The sequence below is a fragment of the Tasmannia lanceolata genome, unplaced genomic scaffold, assembly GCF_043159265.1.
Source record: "Tasmannia lanceolata isolate RefF3 unplaced genomic scaffold, GAP_Taslan_0.1 ptg000018l, whole genome shotgun sequence".
NCBI lineage: Eukaryota > Viridiplantae > Streptophyta > Magnoliopsida > Canellales > Winteraceae > Tasmannia > Tasmannia lanceolata.
The window spans coordinates 32,993,945-33,017,951 of record NW_027518695.1 but is presented as its reverse complement, the minus strand read 5'-3'; the positions used below and the strand labels follow the sequence as shown (position 1 = coordinate 33,017,951).

Below are 24,007 nucleotides of genomic sequence, written 5' to 3'. Positions count from 1 at the left end.
CTGGGAGAGACCAGAAACTTTCTTCTATTTACGAAAAAACAGAAACCCTAATGGAAAACAAATGCAGAAAAGAAGAATCAGACACTTAATGCACAAACATGAGCGATGAGAGAATGTAATTACTTACAAAATACTATATTGACAAATGACAAACCATCTGTATCTGTTAGTAGTAATATTTTTAAAAGCTCATAAGATTATGACCGGAAACTGCCATCCCAACTACTGTAATGCCTAAACCACTACAAAACCGTATTTGTCATGAGGTAACACACTGAAATCCCAGGCGTGATGGCAACCCAAGAAAGGAGGGGAGGGGTGAATTGGGTTTTAAAAACTTTTGCCAAATAAGAGTGCAGAAGCTAAAAACAATGGCAAATTAAAACCTTATTCTCTGTTTGGTTGCCGGGTTTTTTTTGTTCCTGGGAGTTATTTGGGAGAGCAAGTTAAATTTTGGTCCCATCCCATGTTTGGTTGCCTTTTAGCACTAGGTTTATTTTAATCCCACTTTTGTAATGATTGCCTTTTCATCCCATCCCAAGATAACCCCAGGAACAAAAATAAACTCAGGAACCAAAAATAAGCTTGAGAAGAATTTTTTTTCTACCCAACAGTTCAAGCAACCAAACAAAGGTTTTTTTTTTTCCCACCATAATCCGGTCAACCAAACATGGGATTTTTATTTTACCAGGATACTTCTAGGACTTTTTTTTCCCCACCTATCCCAGGGTATTTTTTTCTCCCACATAACTCCCAGGAACAAAAAAAACTCGACAACCAAACAGAGCATTAAGCACACAAGAAGTAAAAATCAAAATGCACACCACAAAATAAAGAGCAAGGGTAAAGAGAGTGCATCGAGATTTTTAAGTGGTTCAGTCCCAACCTCAGACCTACTCCACTCCACGAACACAATCCGTTGATGGCTTCACTATGGATTCGCTTAATGGCGGGGAATCAACCCAATTACAACTTGGTTCGGCTACGCCTCGCAAGACTCGCCACTCCGCGTCTCCAACACTCGCTCTTGGGATAGCTACGCGTCCATTCGCACTCGCCAAATATACAATGTTCTTTTAAAGAAAGAAAACTAAAAATCCCTTCAAAAGGGTTACACAAGATAGATAGAAGATCTACAAATATAAGCCTAATCCACTTCGTTGCTTAAAGATGAGAGAGACAGTCAAACAAGTTTGATTTTTTCTTTTGGATCTTCAAAATATTGCAAAGAGATGTTTTAGAAAGGTTTAGATAGTGTATATATAGCCCATTTGAAAATATGACCGTTTGGGGGTAAAACTGTAATAATCTGGCTTGAAAAAGTCAAGCCTCGCAGTCCCCAACGGCTCTTTTGCTAGACCGGTGCGGTCGACCGAGCCACGGCGGTCGTTCGCCCCTATCAGGCGCACTTTTTTATTTTCAAATTTCAAACCATCGCGGTCGACCGAGCCAGTGGCGGTCGCCCGGCAAGGGCTACCTGTTCGATCAAAAATTCAGCTCAAAACCTTTCCACGGTCGACCGGCCCTAGGTGGTTATCCACCCCAACCATGATGGATTTGTTTCTATCGAAACAGAAACATATCCGCGGTCGTCCAGATCACCCCGGTCGACTGGCCCGCTATTGAAAGCCAAGTGCTGGATTTCCAGCACGGCTTCCGCGGTCGCCCGGGAAGCCCCTGTCGACCGACCCTGCATAAAATCTCATTTTTACTTCAAAAGATCAGGGTCTTTAGCCATGGTTTTTGGGCTTTTATCCTAAGTTTTCAAATACATTTTTCTAATTTTCAAATAGATTTTCAAGTTCATTTTAAAAACATTGTTAAGTGCCTTTAACATCTCTAAAAACATAGGAAAGGAAAATACATACTAAATTGACTTGACAAGCATTTCAATCTTCTCTTGAACTTCAAGGATTCAAGTCAATCATGGATCATCTCTTCCCTTCTTTTGGTTTCACGAGGTCTTCATGAAATGCTCCAAGCCTTCATCTTCCTTTGGCTTCAAATGATTCATGCAATGTCCTTGACTTTTGTGTTTGATTACTTGAATCTCCAACACATGCACTTCAACATCCAACACACTAGAAATACAACACAAATCAACTTGTGTTTGGAATCATCAAAACATAGAAGATTGCCAAGGTGGGAACCATTGGGCTTACACACACAGAATCTGAGGGAAAGATTTTCAAGCTCCCTTGGAAACCAGAGTTCATATAATTATTGATTGGAACAAAGGAAAATAACAATTCTAGCTAATTAATTACCATGAATTAATATAATTTTCGGCTTATTGATGGGAACACAGAAAAAAAAACAAATCAGACTAACTAATTACCATGTACCAGAGGGCAAATTAATTATCTCTGATTTCTATAAAATTTGAGAAGACCGGTGCAGTTCAGGTGACCAACAGTAATTTTCCAATTGGTCTTTTTGAAAAGCCCGTGTAGCCCACATGATTCAGTCGATGTACCTTCAGCGGATACTGACAATCAAGCAGGCAATAAGTGTTTGTAGCAGCTAATTCATGGTTGTATGGACCAGTAAATGTTTTGTTGGAAACATTTTCAAAATAAATAAAATGTTCTACTTTTGAAAATATGTTTTCCAAAGTATTTTTGTAAAAAGCTTGTGGAAACAAAGTTTAGTCCCACATTGGAAGTTTCAAAAGGTGGATGGGTATATAAAGCCTCTGTCACCATTAAGTTTTGCTTTATGAGCTTAAGGTCAGTATGGTGGGCCATAGGACGGTGCGTTGCACAGCACGCGCGGTGTGGGGTAGTGGGCGATAGAGGCGCATGTGGCGCTTCTTGGCACACATTGCATTTTGCACTTTGCATTTCGTGCACACACATTGTCGTGAGGCACGATTAGGCGCCATAATTTTTTTTTCAGATTAAGATCTAGGCCTTCATGACGATCATACTTGATGCTTTTGGATTATACTGAATGGATAATGATTGACAAAGGCCAATCAAGATCTAGCATGATCTAGACCGCAAGCGAAGAGGTGCATACTGACGGTCAGGAGTGATCTTGACCATAGGTCCACGATTAGTCGTGAAACAATAGTCAGATAACGGTTAGATCACGGTTTAATGGTCGACTAACAGTCATCTGGTGATAAGACGAAGATAAGACTCACAAATGGGTGCGATCGGGAGATTATTTGGACTGTAAACTTGTAATCAAGCATGATCTAACAACTAGATTTCAGACCAGGCTGATCATTAGTGATCAGAGATGCTCTTCCATACGAAAAGTCACTAATAGATCTATAAAATACCAGTAACCCATTTGGGAAAAATAAAATACGAATACACTGATTAAAACTGCGATTCTAGAGCTTCTAGAGGGCTTATTGCTTCTTTCATCTTGCTATAATTTTTTTTCTTTCGTTCAATTTTTTGTTTTCTACAGGAACTAGTTTTTTTTTCTTTGAAAGACGACAAATTCCATTAATATTAAAGTAACATTGGGGACCAGGAGTCCCGACCTGAATACAAAATATCAACGGAGGATGAGCTTGGAATACCCAAGCCTAGATTTAGGAAAGACAAAATACGATAACATCTCAATTTCTTCCCTCCATCGAACCACAAAGGATGCCTTCCTCCACAAAAATCTAGCTCCACCCTATCCCCGTGATGCTCCACTAGGAGGAGCATTTTCCGGCTCCTCCAATAGGTGTTGGAGGTGTGAAGTCGGCAGGCCCATGAGAACAGCATCTGGATTCCATTCCAAGAAACTAGGACATTTAGTCAGGCAATACTTTCTTCCAGGTGAGAGATATCCACCGCCCTAGTAATTTCCCAAAGCCTTTTCCGCGCACACCTTTCCTCAGTCAAAATCGTAGTTGCCGGAAACTCCTTTGGCGGGTGGGAAACCCGTTTCCCCTAAAACGCGTTTCTCATGGGTGGGAAACTCGTTTCCCCTAAAACGTGGGAAACGCGTTTCGGAAACGTTTCCGAAATATGATAAAAAATTGGAGAAATGTTTCTGAAATGTATAGGAACATATGAGAAACTTATGTAAATCATGTGTGAAACGCACGATAAATGCAACACTCGTAGAAAACACATGTGAAACGTGTAGGAAACATATGTGGAACTTACGAAAATCATTTTGGAAAAAACACATCAAAAATTGTAGAATAGATATTAAAAAAGAAAAAAATAGCATATATTGTAAGAGGAATAAAAGTAAGAAAAATTCAAATAGAAATTTGAAATTAACAAAATTTAAATCTGTAACCACATATTTCGTGTTTTCATTGTGTTTCATGTGTGTTTCTTCTATCGTTTCTAAAACGCTTCTAATGTGTTTCCTAAGACGTTTCTCGTATGATTTTCTATTGTTTTCTCGTTTCTCGTTTCCCCTTAATATTTTTTTCAAGAGTTTCACGTTTCCGTTTCACGTTTCTTTTCCCGAATTCGTTTCCCACCCTAGTAACTATGGTCAAAATTAACTTGAAAAAAGGATGTTTATACAAAGGCGTGTGGGTCTCTTTCACCGTAGTGGACCCGCAAAGACTATAGAGACGTTAGTGGACGTTCTCTAGCTTCTTGTTTGAAAATTTTCCATTGCTTTTCTAGCAAGTCTCCCGAGAGCTCTTGATGGGTTGGATCATTGGAGGCTCTCTCTTCATCATAGGTCAGCGATCTCATCCTGTGAAGAATTCTTTCCAAAACCAAAATCTCCATAAAAAGCTTCCTACTGCGACCCCCAGGGCAGGACTGTGATTCCTGCTGCAAGGGTACTTGATTGGCCATTTCCGCTTGAACCAAAGGAAGAAGTATAGACGAAGATAAATGTTTGTAGGTCACCGCCACAAAGTGACGACTGACCAATGACCAGGTGTCCATATTCATTTTGGCATACGAAAATCTCTTGCAGTCATTAAAGCGAATTAACGATGCAGTATTACTCCTGGATTTCCATCCTACCCAAGGACCTCTTCGACTTCCCATGATATAGAGAGCTTTCGACCGGTGAGTACTTGAAGTAAGATAGAACTTTAAGGCTCCTCAATACTTATCCCAAAATTGAAATCTCTAACCTACCTGACTCTAAATAATTATGATCCTGCCTTCGATCAGACCCAATTCAACACTGCCTATGGCATAGTCAATAAGTAGCTAGAACTAGTTTTCTCATCAGGGTTGTAAAATTCAAGGGTAATTCGGATCTATTTTTGTTAGTCCATAACATCAATCGATAATAGTTGGAAGATTGGGCTTCATTGTATCTTAGAGTCAAGTTCACAGTTACCCAATGCACACCAATAAGATGATCGGTGGGGGGGAATAATCTTTTTGAAAGATGACAATTTTATTGATACTATGGAAGTTACATTGTGGACCCGAGGTCCCAACTTGCAATACATAGAATCAATTAAGGATGGCCAGGAGCATATTCCTAGACCAGTTAAACCAAAGGAGAAAATCTACTAATTCATCCACTACAGTGATGACAATCCATCCATGCGTTGCCGTCCTGCCGAGTAACTATTTTACCTCCCTACTATCTAGAATCATAGCCTAAAGAGTCTTCACCACTCCCCCAAAACTCCATAGCACTACTCCAAGTCCTCCGAAAGATCAAATCCAACGAAAAGTGCCATATTTGGGGGCCTCTCATGCAAGGCTTTCCTCAAAACAGACTTGTCATCACCAGTTAGATAGTCATTTAGTTTAGTGATCAAGGCAAGCCATCAAAACCGGAAGAGACTCAACCATGCTATGCTGGATCTGAGACTCTAGCAGATATACAACCCCGGAAAACGGGATCAGAGCTTCCAGAGAATCGCTGATCACCAGACCTTCCTCCACCATACAGCAACCCACTGCCTTAATGTGGAGTCGTTTTTGTCTCCATCCAATACAAATTCCGATCCCCAAATTCCTAGTGAAGTCCCATAACAAAATAGAGAGGGAGAGCTGACGACTGAGGGAAGCTGGTCTTCCCGGATCCTCAAGGGAGGCCATTCCTACTTTGTTAAGGATCCTGTCTTCAAAACTAGATGGAGAGGGCCTTTTAATAGCAAAGCCAAGGACTATAGAGCCTTGAACCCTCCACTCCTAGGGAGGAGTGCTATGGGCCTGACAATATGCCTTCCTAGCTACCAACAAAAATACAAAAATCAAAACATCCAACTACTTTTATAGATAGGGCCAAACCTAGGAGACCTGGAATAGAACTTTAAGAGTCTAAACAATCTGCTAAATTTCTTCTTTACACCCGGTTTGGAACCCAAGATAGAGCTCATCTTATTCATAATGAAATTATCTTGGGAACTTAAACCCCTGACTAGAAAGGATGAATCTTTATAAGAACCGTCAGGGGCGCGATTGACTAAATTCTTCCTGACAGCATGCTTCCAGTGGGGGGGGAATATTGTCTTGAAGGAAAGTGATGTAATGCACCTTGAAGCAATCTGATTCACAATCACCAACACCATCCACCACCCCATCTTCATTTCCAATCTTAAGACAATATTTGGAGATCTTCATGGTGGTGCCTTCATAAATAAGAAAAATAATGCAAGATTTCATCAAATTGAAGCGACTCAATAATGGCAATTTCATACGCTAGCAAAAGAAGGCGCGTTTCATTGTTACTACACTCAAGGTCCCCCAAGCCGTTATAACCTATGATTTAGCCAACACTTTGATTTATTGTTAACAAACGTGTCGTGTCGTGTCGTGTCGTGTCGGACACGACACGACACTCAAGTCCACACGTGCCGAAACTCATTCGGACACTTTTAAATGTACTGCTAGAAATGTCAGTAACTTTATATGTATGTACGTGTATGAGTGTGCGACAATTTCTAGATTTTTAAGGGTTGTCAGGTCAGATACCTTGTATCCGTGTCGAAACTCGGCACACGAATCCCTATCCACAAATCATGATTATATGTTTGATGCAGCACCGTGAAGAAAAATTGAGGAAAGGGGAGCGAAATAGACGAAAGGGGATAGAATTAGAAGAATAGGGAAAGATCAGACGAAAATAACCTGAATAAGAGACGAAAATAACCAGAAGAATAGACAAATTTAGAGAGAGAAGAGAAGAAATCAGAAGAGAGAAGAAGAAAACCAGAATTAGAGGGAGAAGAATCTTTATTCAATATCAATAGTCATCAAAAGTTTCAATACAAGCTATATAGAGGCCTATATATAGGCAAATAAACAACCTAAGAACTAGAATCCTACTAAAACATGAACTCTTAAAGAAGCCTACTAAAATAACAACTCTAAATAGAATAAACTGCCTAAAATGGAAAATAAAATCCTAAAAAACTAAATAACATGAAAAATAAATTCCTAGAAAATCTAAAGGGCAAATATGCCTCTTATTAGGCCTAAAATCTGCATCAATGTTCTTTCTATTTTAGCCTTGTTCCCGTTTCTATTTTAACCTATGATTATGTGCCTCTTAAAGAAGCCTACTTCGTGTCCGTGTCCACTAATCATAGGTTATAACATGAAGTTGAAACGATTGCAGAGGCACATAATCAAATGAAGTGGGAGCAAGATGGCTATATATGCCTCAATACAATGTTGGATTCGTTATTCGACTTGTATCATAGCATAGAATCGGTAAGCAAACTCTCAAAAGCGTTGAATGCAAGACCCTAGGAGCAAGAAAACTATAGTAAATTGTTTTTAAAATTTTCGAATAACAGATGATAGACTGGTTGTCAATCACTTTCATGACATCTAGCAAATCCTTACTTACATTCATAATCAAAATATTATTATGAATGATACCTTTAGTATTCCCTCCATCATAGATAAACTTCCACCTTCTTGGAAAGACTTTAAGAGAAGTCTTAAACATAGAAAAGAGGAAATATCTTTTGATGATTTGGCTTAATGCCCCCAAGTGGACGAAGAGTCAACCCTTCGAGATGGGGTCGAAGAGTATGTCCCTAATCCTTCCAAATTTCATATTGTAGAAAGTGAGAAAGGGTCTAAACAACCTTTTCAATCTTCGAAAATAAATCAGAGGCGACACCAAAACCATGGTAAAAGTTCTAAGAAAAAAAAGAATAAAGGGTCGTGTTTCCATTGTGGCAAGCCAAGCCACTACAAGAACGAGTGCAGACTTCTTAAAAAGAAGTCAAACGTAAATGGAAACAAAAGGAATTTGCAGCCATGATATTTGAGGTTAATCTCCTTGAAGATAACGGTGCATGCTGAATTGACTCTGCACGCGAACCACCATCCTCCCGGCCAAACAGGTACTTAGTATTACACCCTCTCCTATCCATGTTGATTCTCCAATAGTTTCTCGTACCCGTTCACATAGCATTGCTCATCCGATTTCTCATTTTGTCTCGTATGATCGTCCCACCCCTGCTTTTCATAGTTTTGTGTCTTTGTTATCTTCTGTTAGTTTCCGAAGTCTGTTGCAAAGGCTCTTGCCCATCCAGGTTGGCATGCCGCCATGGATATAGAGATGGATGACTATACTGAGACCTTTCTCTTGTTGACAAAATCCCTTCGATTCGTGTGTTGATATCTTTAGCTGTTAACCAAGATTGACTGTTATATCAGCTTGAAGAATGCCTTTCTCCATGGTGACCTTACTGACGAGGTATACATGAACCAACCTTTTGGGTATGTTGCTCAGGGGGAGATGCGCTCCTCAATTTGCCATCTACACAAAATCTCTTTAAAGTCTTAAACAATCTCCTAGAGCATGATTTCGGAGATTCAGTGATGTGGTCTTGTGATTTGGCATGAGGCAGTGTGCAGTTGACCACTCAGTGTTTAGCCATCAGTTTGATGCTGGATATGTTTTCTTGATAGTATATGTGGATGATATTATCATTACTGGGAGTGACGGAATAGGCAAACAAAAGCTGAAGATCTTCCTGTAGAGAGAATTTTTCACTAAAGACCCGGGTCGCCTAAGGTATTTTCTGGGAATTGAGGTAGCCTATTCTCGCAAAGGAAATATGTACTGGATATATTACAGGAAATAGGTTCACTAGGAGTGAAACCTGCTGTTGTCCCTATGGACCCGAATGTAAAGCTTCTTCCAGATCAGGGAGACGTATTAGATGAACCTGGCAAGTATAGGAAGTTGGTTGGAAAGCTAATCTATCTCACGGTCAATCATCCTGACATCTCATTTGCAGTAGGAATCATCAGGCAATTCATGAGCTCGCCACGTACTTCCCACTGAGCAGCTGTTATTCAAATTAACATATAATTGAATGGTACTCCAGGGAGAGGCCTGTTTGTCACATAAGGGCAACTGATCCTTCTGTTTTTTACAGAAGATCGCGCAATCTATTATGATCACATGCATAAAGAGTAGAATAGTCATTTTATGTTGTCGTAAAGGTCAAATAACTTGTGATTCCTCTTTTTCGAGTTGAATGAACACTACTTAGAAACTTAGCAATGAGGCTCGCCTTTGGACTTATTACATCATTCCGAAGTTACAGCCTCACCACCATACCTTATGAGTCAATCATGGCACATGTTTTTCTATCCCATATCAATACAATATAAGCTTACCCTTTTTTACTTTTTTCTGAACGAATACTCTTACTAGTTTATCTAGTAAGCTTAGATTATATAGGTTACATACAATGCACTAAAGTTTACTATCTCAACTGCTCTCGGCTACCTTCCGTTTCAAGCTACAACCTTAGAAGCAATCTGTAGTTCTGCGCCCATGCCAATGACCGATACTAGATCCCCACATTGGGCTGCTCACATTTTCATTGCAATGTTAGATAGAAATAATTGGTTGCTTCCATGGATAATCCACTGCACCATGCAGTCCACAACAAATGAAATAACTCTTTTTCAGACCCTTTACATTGTTAAGGAACTCTAGCATATTTTCTTTGACGTGCATCTGTTACAACTTTGCCATTATGACATAAAAACCTAGGTGTACTCAAAACTACCATCTTGTAGGTTTACAGAATTGGGTTATGGTCCATCAGAACATGACTACCACTTACAGTGGAATGATCAAAGATATCAACCAGTAAAAGTTGGCTTCTAGCCATGGCTTCAGGCATTCTATAAACTAAAAGAACTAATTCCCATTTATATCGTGTACATCAACAACAAAATCACAAAGAACTTCAAATGCTTCCATTTGACTTTTGGAACCATTTCAAACTTGACTTAAATGAAGTCAGCATTATCAGGAAGGAACTGGGCTTTCAACTCATTCTTTCAAGTCCTTAGTAGAAAGAAGCTTCCACCCGTGCTGTAGCTCTCATTTTGAACGTCCTGATATTCTGCCATCAACTACCAGTAGAGTGATTCAAGCAAGACCAGCTTTATCTAAATAAATTTCATTTTATGTGTAAGTTTTATCATTTTAAATCATACACTCTAGACTAAGGATTAAAATCCTGAAAATAAGATACCTGTCAGACATACGAAAAGATGAAAAAATAATAATGATGATTATTGGCCTCATTTTCATTAAATAAATAATAAAGATTTTTATATCAATTCCATTAAAAAAAGATTTTTATATCAAAATTAAATCGTATGTGAAATGTGTTGGTGAAATGAAAAAGAGTTACAATAATTATTATTATTTTGACAGGTACGGTGGCTTGAACTCATTACCTTCTTGTTGTCATACGAATGACTTTCTAACTGACATACAGGCTCAAACACATGAGGCAGTAGGATAGTATTACTTTTCTAATATTATAGGTAAATTGATATATTAGGGAAGAGAATGAGAGAGATTGTGAGCTAGGGAGTCTCCCCCTCACTTATGTATTTATATATAACGAGAGATATACAAAAGACCAATATGCCCATAAGCATATACATACACTAACACTCCCCCTCAAGCTGGAATGTATATGTCAAACATTCCTAGCTTGCTACAATTATCACTCAATTTGGCTATATTCAATGGCTTGGTAAGCATATCCGCTAATAGGTCCACCGATCTAGTGAACACTTTGCAATATTCTCCTTTTTGAATCCGATGCCGGATGAAGTGGCAATGAACCTCGATATGTTTAGTTCTCTTATGAAAGACTGGATTTGTGGCAATGTGAATCGCTGCCTTGTTGTCACAATATAACTGAAAAGGAGATGATGGGGAGAAACTGATCTCTGACAAGAGAGAGCGTAACCAAATGAGCTCTCCACTTGTGTGTGTCATAGCTCTATACTCCGCCTCTGCACTAGATTTGGAGATAACATCATGTTTCTTACTCCGCCATGACACAAGGTTACCTCCCACAAATGTGCAGTATCCTGTGGTAGATCTCCTATCAGCTGGAGATCCTACCCAATCTGCATCTGTATACCCTTCTATCTTCTGATGTCCATGTTTCTTGAATAGCAACCCTCTACTTGGAGCACTTTTCAAATACCGAAGAATCTGAAGAATTGCTGCCCAGTGTGAAGTACGAGGTGAACTCATATGTTGGCTGTCAACACCAACAGCAAAGGAGATATCTGGGCATGTGACTGTAAGGTAGATAAGTTTACCAACCAGCGTCCTGTATCTACCTGGGTCATCTAACAAGGCTCCCTCTTCAGGTAGTAACTTTATATTTGAGTCAATGGGAACAGACGCAGGTTTCACTCCAAGATAACATATCTCCTCAAGCAAGTCTAAGACATATTTCCTCTATGAGAGAGAAATCCCCTTTGTCGAATATGCAACTTCAATATCCAAGAAGTATCTAAGACGACCAAAATCCTTGGTAGAGAACTCATTTTGCAAGAATATCTTCAATTTCTGGATCCCAACTGTATCACTGGCAGTGATGATGATGTCATCAACATAGACTATCATGAGTACACACCCAACTGTAGACTGACAGATGAAGACAGAATTATCAACTGCACACTGCTTCATACCAAAGCACATAATGGCATCACTGAACCTTCCAAACCATGCTCTAAGAGACTGCTTGAAATCGTAAATGGCTTTCTTTAATCGACACACAGAGGATGACATCTCCCTCTGAGCAACATACCTAGGAGGTTGCTCCATGTAAACTTCCTTTGTGAGCTCACAATGAAGAAAAGCATTTTTGACATCCAACTAATGTAGAGGCCAGCCTGATTGACAGCAAAAGAAAGTAGAACATGCACTGAAGGAATCTTCACCACAGGAGAAAATGTCTCGCCATAGCCCACCCCAAACGTAGGTGTACCCTTTGGCAACCAAGCACGCCTTAAGGCGCTCAACAGAACCATCATGCAAATATTTCACCGTATAGACCCAACAGGGCGTGCACCAGGAGACAAAGGAACTAAATCCCAAGTCTGATTTGCCTGAAGGGAATCCATCTCAAGGTCCATAGCAGCGCGCCACCCCAGGTGATCAAGTGCTGCAGCCAAGGACTCTGGCAAAGAAACAGAAGATAGAGAGGACACAGAACTGCGGAAAGCAGGCGTGAGAACATCATATGAAACAACAGACGAAATAGAAAGAGCAGTATTACGAGACCGAGTGCGGGAGGCAATAGGAGAGTCGATAGATACCTCGGATGTGGAAGAATGGAGCTCATGATGGGCTGGCGATGGCTCTGCCGGAGATGGATGTGCTGCAGAGGTATGGCGGTGCTTATAGGTCTTCTAAATGACTTGAGCTGGAGGCCAAGCAGGTACCTATAAAGGAAGAGAGGTCTCTGGAACAGGAACCACAGAAAGGGAAGGTACAACGGGAGATGGAGAGACTACCGGGTCAGGAAGAACGAGAATTGGTAAAGAAAGATCTAAAGAATGAAAGAGGGGTCGTATCCAAAGAGCTCAGAAAGAAGGGCTCAGTCTCGAAGAAGGTAACATCCGCCAAGACATAGGATCGACACAACCGAGGGCTATAACAGCGATAAACTTTCTGGGTGCGTGAGTAGCCGAGAAAAAGGAATCGTTCAGATTTAGGATCTAATTTATCCAAACCAGGCCCAAGATTGTGGACAAAGCAAACACACCCGAATACCCGAGAAGAGGAAATGGCTCATGATGAGGACGTAAAATTGAGAAAGGGGAGGACCTGCCTAGAATCGAGGAAGAAAGCCGATTGACTAGATAGTTAGCAGTGAGAACTGCATCACCCCAATAAGATTCGGGAACTCACATCTCCAAGAGAAGAGTGCGAGCTCCATCCAATAATGATCGTATTTTCCGTTCAGTTACACCATTCTGTTGAGAGGTGTGAGCACAGGAAGATTGATGTAGGATACCACGAGTGGAAAGAAATTCCTCAAAACCATTGGATTTTGAGAAAATATTCCCTTGCATTATCAGTGCGAAGGCATTTAAGAGTGCAATTAAATTGGTTAGTAACTTCTGGATGAAAAGTACGAAAAACAGAGAACACTTCTAAGCGATCTTTCAGTAAACAAAGACAACACATACGTGAATAATCATCAATAAAAATGACAAAATAACGACGTTAAAAAACAGAGGTAGTCCGCGCGGGACCCCATACATCGGAATGCACTAAATCAAAAGGGTGTGAGGCCTGACTAACAGGCCTACACGGGAAGGACACCCTATGGTGTTTCCCAAGTTCACAGGCCTCGCACGAAAAAGGGGTAACAGAAGAAGAAACTATAGATGTTCGTCGCAAACAATCAAGGCTGGGATGTCCAAGACGGCAGTGCCACTAATATGCGTCGCTAGAGCTGTGTAAAATGGTACGAGAAGGGCTACAGTCCAAACGATAAAAGTCCATCAATCTCACGGCCTGAGCTAATCGTCCTCCCAGTCAAGAGATCCTGAAACAAGCAATAAAAGGGATAAAATGAGACAGAACATTTGAGATTTTTTGTAATCAGACTAACTGAGAGTAAACTAAAGGGTGACTTAGGCACACATAGAACAAAGGACAATGTAAGTCCACCACGAGGAGAAATATTACCAACGCCAGAGAGGGGAGTGGAGCTCCCATCAGCCAGTGTGATGGACTGATCAGAAAGTAGACGAAATGAACAAGTGAGGAAGATGTACCTGTCATATGATTGGAGGCTCTAGAATCAATGATCAAGGAGCTAGAGCTAGTAAGAAGAGATGCAGGGGAGCTACCTGACTAAGCCAAAGTTGCAGTCGGGGGATGGCTGGTAGACCTGAGATGCTGTAACTCATCATAAGTTGGCACGAGACATAAAAACCCCATCAGCATGAGGCCCAGTGCTGGGCGGAACAGAAGTAGATTAGGGCTCAGAAGAATCTGGTGCAGCGAGGTATGCGGAACGGCCAAAACAAGCCTCAAAGGAAGGACGAAGCTCCGGGTTCAAAACATAGCACGTCTCCATATAGTGTTCTTCACGATGACAGTGCGAGCAATATGGACGTGGTCGGCCACCACGCCCTACAGGAAAATCACGTCCACCGCCACGACCACCACGGCCAAAGTCACGGCTACGACCAAAGGTGCCTCCACCCTGTGTAGCACTATCAACCGAAGGAGCCGACACAGAGTCACCAAAAGCACACAGCTGGGCACGCAAGTAAACCTCCTGAAGAGAGGGCATCGTGCCAGATCCAAATATCTGCTAACGAAGATGCATGTACTCAGGACCCAAAGTCTCAAGAAACTGAACAACAGGTATCTAATCACGCTGCTTAGCGGTCGTAGTCAAATCAGTGGTAAGAGGTATAAGAACATCTAACTGCTGGCAATGGAAAACAAACTGACTGTAGTAAGTCAAGAGAGGAGTCTCTCTGATGCGAAGGTTCATCCATTAAGAATAGGTGGACCAGACTCGAGATAGGTTGCCTTTCCCGGAGAAGGTAGTAGCAGTATGATCCCAAACTTGGGGAGCAGTGGGAAGGTATATCATGGTCCCGGGAATCTTAGGGGACATACTCTGCCAGAGGAGAGTACGAATAAGGGCATCATCCTGCTCCCACTTGTCATAAGTGGGATCACTGGAAGGAGGGGGGTCATGACAACGAACAGATATCTTCCCCTACCAATGAGGTAGGTCTCCACAGCACTTTCCAATTCAGGTAATTGGAACCATCAAGCCTGACTGTAGTCATGGGAGGAAAAGAACCATCCATCGAAGAAGACGAGGGAATATAAGAGGAAGATGATGGGTGAGTCGGAGAAGCAGAAGCCACAGAGGGCTGCACGCAAGTGGGATCCTCAATCACTGGGATCCATGATGAAATAATCGAAGAGAGAAAATCAACTGACGAAAAGAAATGATGCCACGGCATAAATCAGAGAAATCAATAATGGAGATCACGGCTTCCAAGGGAGATAAATGAGAAACAAGAAATAAACGAAACCCTTGACGACATGATGACGACAAACCAATCGAGGGATATAAGATCGAAGCTGCGAAGAGAAGAGAAAAGTATGTAAGAAAAAAAAAAGTTTAAGCCAATAGAAGAAGAAAGAAATAAAGATTGGGGTTAGGGTTGCAAAACTAGGGCAAGCGAGTGGTGAAATGGGAACAAGGGGGGTCGTGGGGGGGCTGAAGGGGAGGAAACAAGAGGGGCGGGGTGGCTGGAAATGGGGGGTGGGGGCTGGAGTGGGGTGCGGTAGGGGCGGGAAAGGGGGGCGTGGGCTGGAGTGAGGGGCGGGAGGTGCTGGAGATCGGGGGGCGAGGGTTAGAGCGGTGGGCGGGAGATGTGTGTGGGGGGGGGGGGGGGGGAGAGAGAGAGAGGGGCGAGGGGTGGGGCAAGAGAAAAAGAAGAAGGAAGAGGGGAGAGGGTGGCGGTGGCTAGGGTTAGGTGAGAGGAGAAGAAGAAAAAGAAGAGATGGGGTTAGGTGTAATGACTGAAATTTTCTTCCCTTAGAAAAACTTTCATTTTGGACCATTGGATCATTGATCCTTTGATCAAGGGTTGAGATCATCTAGATCAACCCTCGATTTTGGGAATTTACCATGTGTTAGTGTTAAACTACTTAGATTCTCTAATCTTCAAATCAAGGGTTATTAGTGTAGTTAGATAACTTTCCTCAAAAATTTATTCCATGGAATATTTCACTTAAAATATGGAAAATGCAACTTTTGAGGGAGATCCACAATTTCCCCTTCTTGGAAAATCGTGCACACCTCCATACAAAGTGTGGGCCCACTTTCTATTAATTTTTTGTTATAAAAAAAACAAAAAGGAAATCTGAATTTATCCATGGTAATCTTATGAAACAACCCCAACGCAAAAGATAGCTAACTTACCTTGTAGAAAAGATCAACTACAACTCTACCCTTTATCTTTTAGTTGAGATAATATCTCAACTATTTTTAATTATCAAAAACACTATTCACGTTTTTCTTTATGAGGGTATATATATAGCCCTTCCCACAGTTGCACGCCCACTTTGGGTGTGGTTAAAAACTAGGTTTTTGTTGGAGATTGGAAACAAAACTAATAGAAGGTGGAGGAAAGTGAGATAGAGAGGAGAAATAGAAGAGACTGAGGAAATCACTCTTATATGCTGGAATTTTATAGTTCCTCGTTTTTCGTGCTTCTCTGGTGAAATCTAGCCGGAAAACTCTTCTTGAAAGTTGTAGACCAGGTATGTTCCTATCATTTTGATATAAAAAGATTTTTATATGGTTGTGTTTTGAAAAAGTTATGCCCAGTTTAAGATTTCAGCAAAAAGAGGACATTTCCTTATTTTCCGGAAACTTCCAGCAAGATTTAGCCAAAACTTTCTTCATAAAAGTTGTAGATCAGGTTGAGTACATACTTTTTGATATAAGATTTATTCATTTTGGTGAAGATTTGAAAGAGTTATGGTCAACATACGTTCTGCTATTTTTAAAGAAAGAAATTGGGGATTTCTGAATTTTTCCAACCATCTAGAGCAAGATTTAGTTAATGGTGTCAACATAAAAGTTTTTGGTAATAATATTTGGAACACTTTTGATGTTTAGACCTTTCTGTAGTTTTGAGTATATGCAGAGATATGTTGAATGTAAAATTTCGGTTTAGCATTTAAACCTTGAAACCCTCCTATATAAAAGAATCAGTTTTTCCGGCCATCTATGATGAGATTTGGCCTGAGGTCCAAACATGAAAGATCTTAAGAATGGTTTTTACAACAACTTTTATGTTTTGTGCAAAATCCAATTCTAAATGGATAAAGCGTTAGTCAAACACTAAGGGCGTGTTTGGCAACTATTCTTTTACGGGATTTTCCCCTTTTTTACGGGTGCAGAATAACGAAGGCCAAAAAAATCTCAAAAATCTTGTTCAGCTACGTGACCCGCTAAGGTCCGTTTCTAAAATTTCTGCTACTTTTTCGACTAAAAAATAGGATTCCTTGATGCGATAAATAACCGTTTCTAAAGTTTCTCATCACTCTGTTTCCGCCCGATTCTTTAGGCGAGAATGAGAAGTGTTGCCGAACATACCCTAAGATTTCAGTTTTCATAAACAAAATCTGAATTTCTGTCTATGATCGGAAAAAGGAATTTTCCAGCCATCTCCGCTGGGATTTGGGCATAGACTATAACTGCACAATTATTCCTCTATTTGTAATAAACAACTTTCATGTTTACAATATTTTACAGTTCTATCATTTGCAAAGTGAAACATTCATCCTATTAGTATGTTAATGTGAGACATAAATTGGAACGAACTTAACAAAGAATGTATGAATGACTCCAGATTCAAGTCGGTTCCCTCACACTCTCACTTAGCAGCAGTCCCAAAATTCTACACCTAAGGTTTGATAAGGCAGGTGATAGTTAACTTGATTTCATGATTTTCAGTACACGTGATGGTGAAGGTGAAAATTTTTGTTACTAAATTGACATGTTTCTCACATTGTATATCCAATTTTTGTGTTTCATTACGCTTTTGAGTATTAATTTCTTGTTGAATTATGAAACCGTGTTGCTTCCATTTTTGTTAAATCTTCGGAACATAATACTAAACGATAAATAAAATGTTGCGTCCTTCTGAGGTACAAAATAGCTTGAAGGATAGCTAAAGTCTAGAAGAAGCCACGGTCTGTGATTAGAGAGCTAAACACAAAAGGGCTTGAAAGATAGCCTAAGTATAAGGGTGAGAAGAGCTGATACACGAAAAAGCTTGAAAGATATCCAAAGTGTAAAAGGTGGGAATAGAAAATCTGAAATTTGAGAAACCAAACGACTTTGCCTATTCGGTAGTTATCCGCAATTTGATTCATGTTTACTTCTACCTTGAATTCTGTCTCCACTCATTATATTTCTGAAAAAAGTTGTCCTTCGGCCATTCTATACATCTTTTGTTATTTGCCTTCTGCCTAGATCCGTTATTTGTATTTGAATTTTATGTAAGATGGTTTTCTGTCAACCTGCTTCTAATCCAGTTTTTACACAGGACTAGAAGACATGAGTCTAAGTGCGTTCGCGAGGATATTTAGTTCGTGGGAAGGGGTCAGAGTCAAATAAAGAGGAGATGACGAGTCATGTCAATCTCTTTAGCTTAGATTAGTCGGAGAAATGTTTAGTGATGAACTTTTGGTTATTCCTTTATTTTAGACATTTAACGTTAAATAATTGTAATGGGATTTATCTTTTAAATTATGGAATAAGATTTTTAGATGGTTATAATAGTAGTTAGAAGGATTATGTTTTTTCTTAAAGATAAATTATTTTATGATAAGTTTGATCAGGTTCGTATCTGCTCGTAGCGACCTGTCGGATTGGGTCGTTACATTAGGGTTTCTACGGGGGGTCCTTAGGGATTCAAAACCCTAGGGCTCTGATACCATGTTAGGGAAGAGAATGAGAGAGAAATTGTGAGTTAGGGAGTCTCCCCCTCACTTATGAATTTATATATAAAGAGAGATATACAAAAGACCAATATGCCCCTAGGCATATACATACACTAACATGATATAATGTACTTCAGTCTTCAGCACAAATAAATACTGTAAATCAGCTACAAGTTAGACTAATTTTGGCACTCATTAGAACACTAACACATTAGATAGCACAAGATTTAATCGTAGAATGCACATTCAGTTAAATTTTATATTCAAAACAAAATTAACAATCCAGACATGTATGTATCCCTAAGACTCTTGGTTTAGAGTCAGAGTGGTTAGGAATGTATAATTTCTAACAAGTACTTGTGATCCTTTCCAACAGTTCCCCCTTGGGATTCTAAGGCAAAGATGCAAAATGATAGTTTCTAAAATGATGTTTTACTAGCAAGGATGTCCATAGAATTATTTGGGTAGTTCAAGATATTGAGGGAAAGTTTTTTTTTTGAAAGAGATATATGGGTAAAGTTCCTACCAAGTATACAGAACATGAGTATTTTGGCCAACTTTTATGAAGCAATGATTCTTGATACAACTGATTTGAACCAATTTAACAAGGAAATCAATAGAATGAACAGTAGTAACTAGTAAGCAAGTAAAAGAATGAAAAATTTATCTCACACAAACCTTCAAAAAAAAGTTTATCATGCTACGTTTCCACATCACCAGCTTCAGCCAGCCCTTCAATTTCATCCACATCATCAATGGCAGAATACTCACCATCATTATCAGAAGCATGATAACTTGCTTCTGCTAAATTACAAAAATTAGTTCCAAAGAAGAATAAATCATACCCAAATAAAAAATTTATGGAATTCTTATTAGCAAGAAGAAAATTAACTGGTCAACTCAAGAAAGAACATGTCCAGACGGGGAGACAAGAAATTCTTAAAGAGCTCCTAGATTGTTTCATGTTTTGGAGCCATTCAATTAGTTTATGCATTGTATGTCTGTGTAAACAATAAATGGCACCAGTCTTTGCATGTTCATGTATTTGTATGTGTGGAATTGGATGTGTTCATGTGCATGTATATTCATCTCAAACATCATAATTGCATGCCCATGCACGTGTGCTATCACAGAGATGGATAGAAATAAAAATTAAGAAAGGAAAATGGTGACAAAACCAGATGCAAAACTCATTACTAGATCAACAGTCCTTTTGGGATGGGTAACACTCTAGAATCAGTAAAATTTATATGGCTGGGAAGTCTATTCGCACAGCTAGAATCAGTAACTTTGTAATGCCGTGTTTTATCTATTTTGTAGTTGGAAACTAAAAACTAGAAGTGAAAAGAAAGAAAAAAACAGAAAAGTAATTTGTTACCCCTTTTTCCTAAACCACAAGTTTTGAATTGTGCATTGTGGACCTTAGCCGATACAAAGGTATATGATAGCACCCAATTTTTCCGATTCTGCAGTTCGACCTATGATTTATCATTCATGAACGTTGATAAGATCCTTCCATTTAGCAGCACCTTAGGATGGCATAGCATTAACGTGAATGGCGAGGTTCAAACGAGGAAAGGCTTACGGTGGATACCTAGGCACCCAGAGACGAGGAAGGGCGTAGCAAGCGACGAAATGCTTCGGGGAATGAATCACTGATTTGTTCCTTCTAGATCCACTAGTTCATAACTAAAGACATTAAAGGCTATTGATATTGGCACTACTATTTTCTAATTGCACACACTCGGCTTGTCTTTTCCATTTTTTAATGGGCTTCTGAGGGCTTGTTGGGAACCGTAATGAACATTGACAGCTGTTTCAATAATAAAAACAAAATGAGCTAGTGTGATTATCAAAATATGGTAGTGCCAATATCAATTGCTGACTTTAAATAATGAGTATCGATTAATCGGAAATAAAAGAAGGATAACGCATTTATTAATCACTCCTTACAGAATTTCCAAAAAAAAAGGAATGGATTCTGGAACAAAAAAACAAATGGAAATTCCGAAGCAAAATTTGGGAAAATGCCTGAAATTCCCACTGGAAAGGGGTGTTCCAAAATTTCGATCCATGACACCTTATTCATTTGGAACCTACCAAAACTCCAGTGAACTTAACAATTCATGACAATATCCCATATTTTAAGTTTTTGACCCATTTTGCTAGATTTTCTGGGATGACAAATTTTGGTCATCCTATGCTTGATCTCTAAGTACTGTACTAGCACACTATTCAAATCCTCGTCTTTGGCTCCCTTTGATATAAACTGAGCCCAAGGTCTCCAAGAACATTACTACTCTATCAATCTCCCTGTCAAAGAAGATCCTACAAAAATCAATTTGCCAAACCACCTTAAACCATAAGACTGCACAAAAGAGTTCTTTAATGCTGAGTTATCCCCTGCTAGCAAACGCATAAATCTAGGAACATAGCCTTCAAAGGCATCTCGCTACACCATGTTTCATGCACGAATTGCACCCTGTCACCTTTAGACACTCTAAATCTAATTGCACAACCAAAAAAAGCTTTTTATCTTTAAGAAAGTAACTCCGAATGTAACCCTGGTATTCCTATAATTATCAAGATAATTCCATCCGCAAAAACTTGCTCCGTATTTTTGCTTCAACAATTATGGCCCACAGGTTGTTTCTTGCTTTCTTTTCACCCCAACTCTCCACAGCCGGAGCTTTGTTCATGAACTTTAGTATTCGAATTCCAAGACCCCCAGCTTTCTGCCTACAAACATCTTCCCACTTTACCAAATGGAATCATTTCCTTTCTTCAAAATTGAACTAAGAAATTATGCTAGAGTTGTTCAATACGATTAATAACCCCCATCGGGCAATGAATTATGGAGAGGTAATAGATAGGAAGATTAGAGATGACTGATTTAATAAAAATTATCCTACCTCTAAGAGAAAGGAGGCCTTTTGTGGGCCGATAGGAGTTACCTCCAAGAGAAAGGTAACATGCTTCACAAAGTATGTTACTGACTTCTTTTTTGAATGGTCAAAATATCATTCAAAGAAAGACCGAAATGGCCAAAAGCAATACAAAGTGGGAAAGAAAAAAGGAATACAAGAAGAAGAGAAAAAGAGAAAAGCGAAAAGTCGAAAAGCCCCAAGGCAGTAGGAAATCAAAATGCTCAAGAGCCGTCAAACGGACTCCATCCTTGGCAAGCTTATCCGTCACGCCATTTGCTAATATGGCGGAAGGAGATACTCGAGTTACCCACAATATATTTAATCTCCTCAAACATCTCAGAAAATCTCCAAAGGAAAATATGGGAACCATGTAGCCATCGGATTACATTAAGAGAATCCCCTTCCACCACCACTTTGTTTAGATCTTCTCCCTCTAGAAACTTGATACTTTGTACCGCCCTAACTTCCGCCTCACTTGAGTCAGCCACACCAATGGGACCTGCAAAAGGCCCATTTCATTAAATCCCCATCATCTCTTAGGATGCCTCCTATGCCAGCCGGCCCGGATTACCAAGACTTGAGCCATCAAAAGTATGTTACTGAGTTATTTTTAGAAATAGGTAAGTTGGGAGTGAAGCTTATTGATATTCCAATGGATCAAAATATCAAATTGTTCTTGAGGATCCAAGTAGGTACCATCTTGTTAGAACACTATTTACTTTAGTAGCATGCATTGTGGCACTGTGTTTATCAGAAGTATAGGGATCTGATTAAAGCATGCTCTTATTATTGATCATTGGGTTGTAACTTGCCGTTTTGTTGAGTTACACGTTTGTTGAGTCACAAAAGATTGTAACGGGTAGAGGAGTTACCTTTTCGAAGAATGACCACATGCGAATGGGAAGTTTTACTGATGCAAATTGGGCAGGATCAAGTTCCGACAGACAGTTAACTAATGAGTATTGTACATCTATAGGAGGAAATCTAGTCACCAAGGTTTTAAATTTCGACCGAAATCCAAAATTTTCGATCCGAAATTTCGGGTTTCGGTCGAGACCGAAATCAAAATGCTAATTAATCGAAACGTTAATTTATTTCGATCGAAATTTCACTCATCCCAAAATTTCATCCGAAATTTAAGGAATTTCACCCAAAAATCTGAATTCTAGATAATTATTTAAGATTATCCTGAAATTTCAGCAGAAATTACCGAAATTTCGGCCAAAATATCTCGGAAATTTCGATCGAAATCATGTACGAGATAAAATAGGCGTTGAAAGATGTCGTTAGATTTCGTCCGAAATTTCGAAATTTCGGCTGAATTTTTTGTTTCGGTGAGAGTACCGAAACACATTCCGAAACCAAAATTTAAAACCTTGCTAGTCACTTCATGGAGCGAGAAGCATAATGTAGTAGCACGCTATAGTGCAGAGGCAAAATATCATGTGATGGTGTTTATGTGGTAGAAGACTTCAATGAAAAAAGATGCTTTGTGGATGACAATCCAATGACGATGTTCAGTATACCTCGAATTTGACTGATGGTAAAAGATGCTTTACCCATTTAGCATACCTCGAATTTGACTGCTGTGGCCCATTCAAATATTTTAGAAATTCAAGATCTCAATAAAGAGAACGCTCTCTATGACTCAAATAATGCTTGCAAAAATTCAAGGCGTACAACTCCAAATCATAAGTGGAATAATTAAGTGTAAAACTACTTAATATCTCATTGAAATAAGCCAGGAGCCTCAAATCTTGCCATAAGATATCACCAATAATGATGTGAAAGGCTTCACAATCAAGCTCAAACTAATCAAAGTCATGTGGAGTTAAACAAGGTACACTGGTGAGGGCCAACATGATCTCCTCAAAATAATTTTGAGATTAAGGACTCGCTAAAAAGCTCCCAACTTCAACAAATTGGAGATAGGAGCCATAATAGTACTTAAAATAGTTAGCAGGTCCATGGAAAGATAGAACCTCATGAATAGCATGTGTTGGCCACTTTTCAATAGCTTGAACTTTCACTTCATTCGGCTTGAATCCTTCACTAGACTCTTAATAGCCTAACAAGATAACCTTAGAAGCCACCAAGATTCACTTCACAAGGATGGAAAATAGTTTTTCCTTTGGTAATGTCTCCAAAACTTTCCGTATATGTTGGATATGTGTAACCATATTCAAACTATAAATGAGTATGTTGTCGAAGTAAAACCCCTCTAGTTTTGAAAGCCGTCTTCCAATCATATCCCCATGCCCAATTCGAATTTGGTGATAACTGATAAGCACTCTTAAGACCGATCTTATAGAACACTGGAGCACCACTAAAAGTTAATAAAACATATCATTCAATCTAGGAATAAAAAAACGATATTTGATCAT

General features: G+C 39.5%; 1 protein-coding gene across 2 annotated transcripts in view; it reads right to left on the bottom strand.

The window, feature by feature from the left end:
- Positions 1-24,007, bottom strand: part of LOC143849977 (lariat debranching enzyme-like) — a 111,097-nt gene that overhangs the window by 473 nt on the left and 86,617 nt on the right. Inside the window, exon 11 of one of the 2 annotated variants that reach the window (XM_077359301.1) lies at positions 19,375-19,500. In XM_077359301.1, the coding sequence (XP_077215416.1) occupies positions 19,397-19,500 (104 nt within the window). In that variant the 3' untranslated portion in view covers positions 19,375-19,396. The remainder of the gene's footprint in view (positions 1-19,374; positions 19,501-24,007) is intronic. The other variant, XM_077359302.1, reaches the window with a different exon arrangement.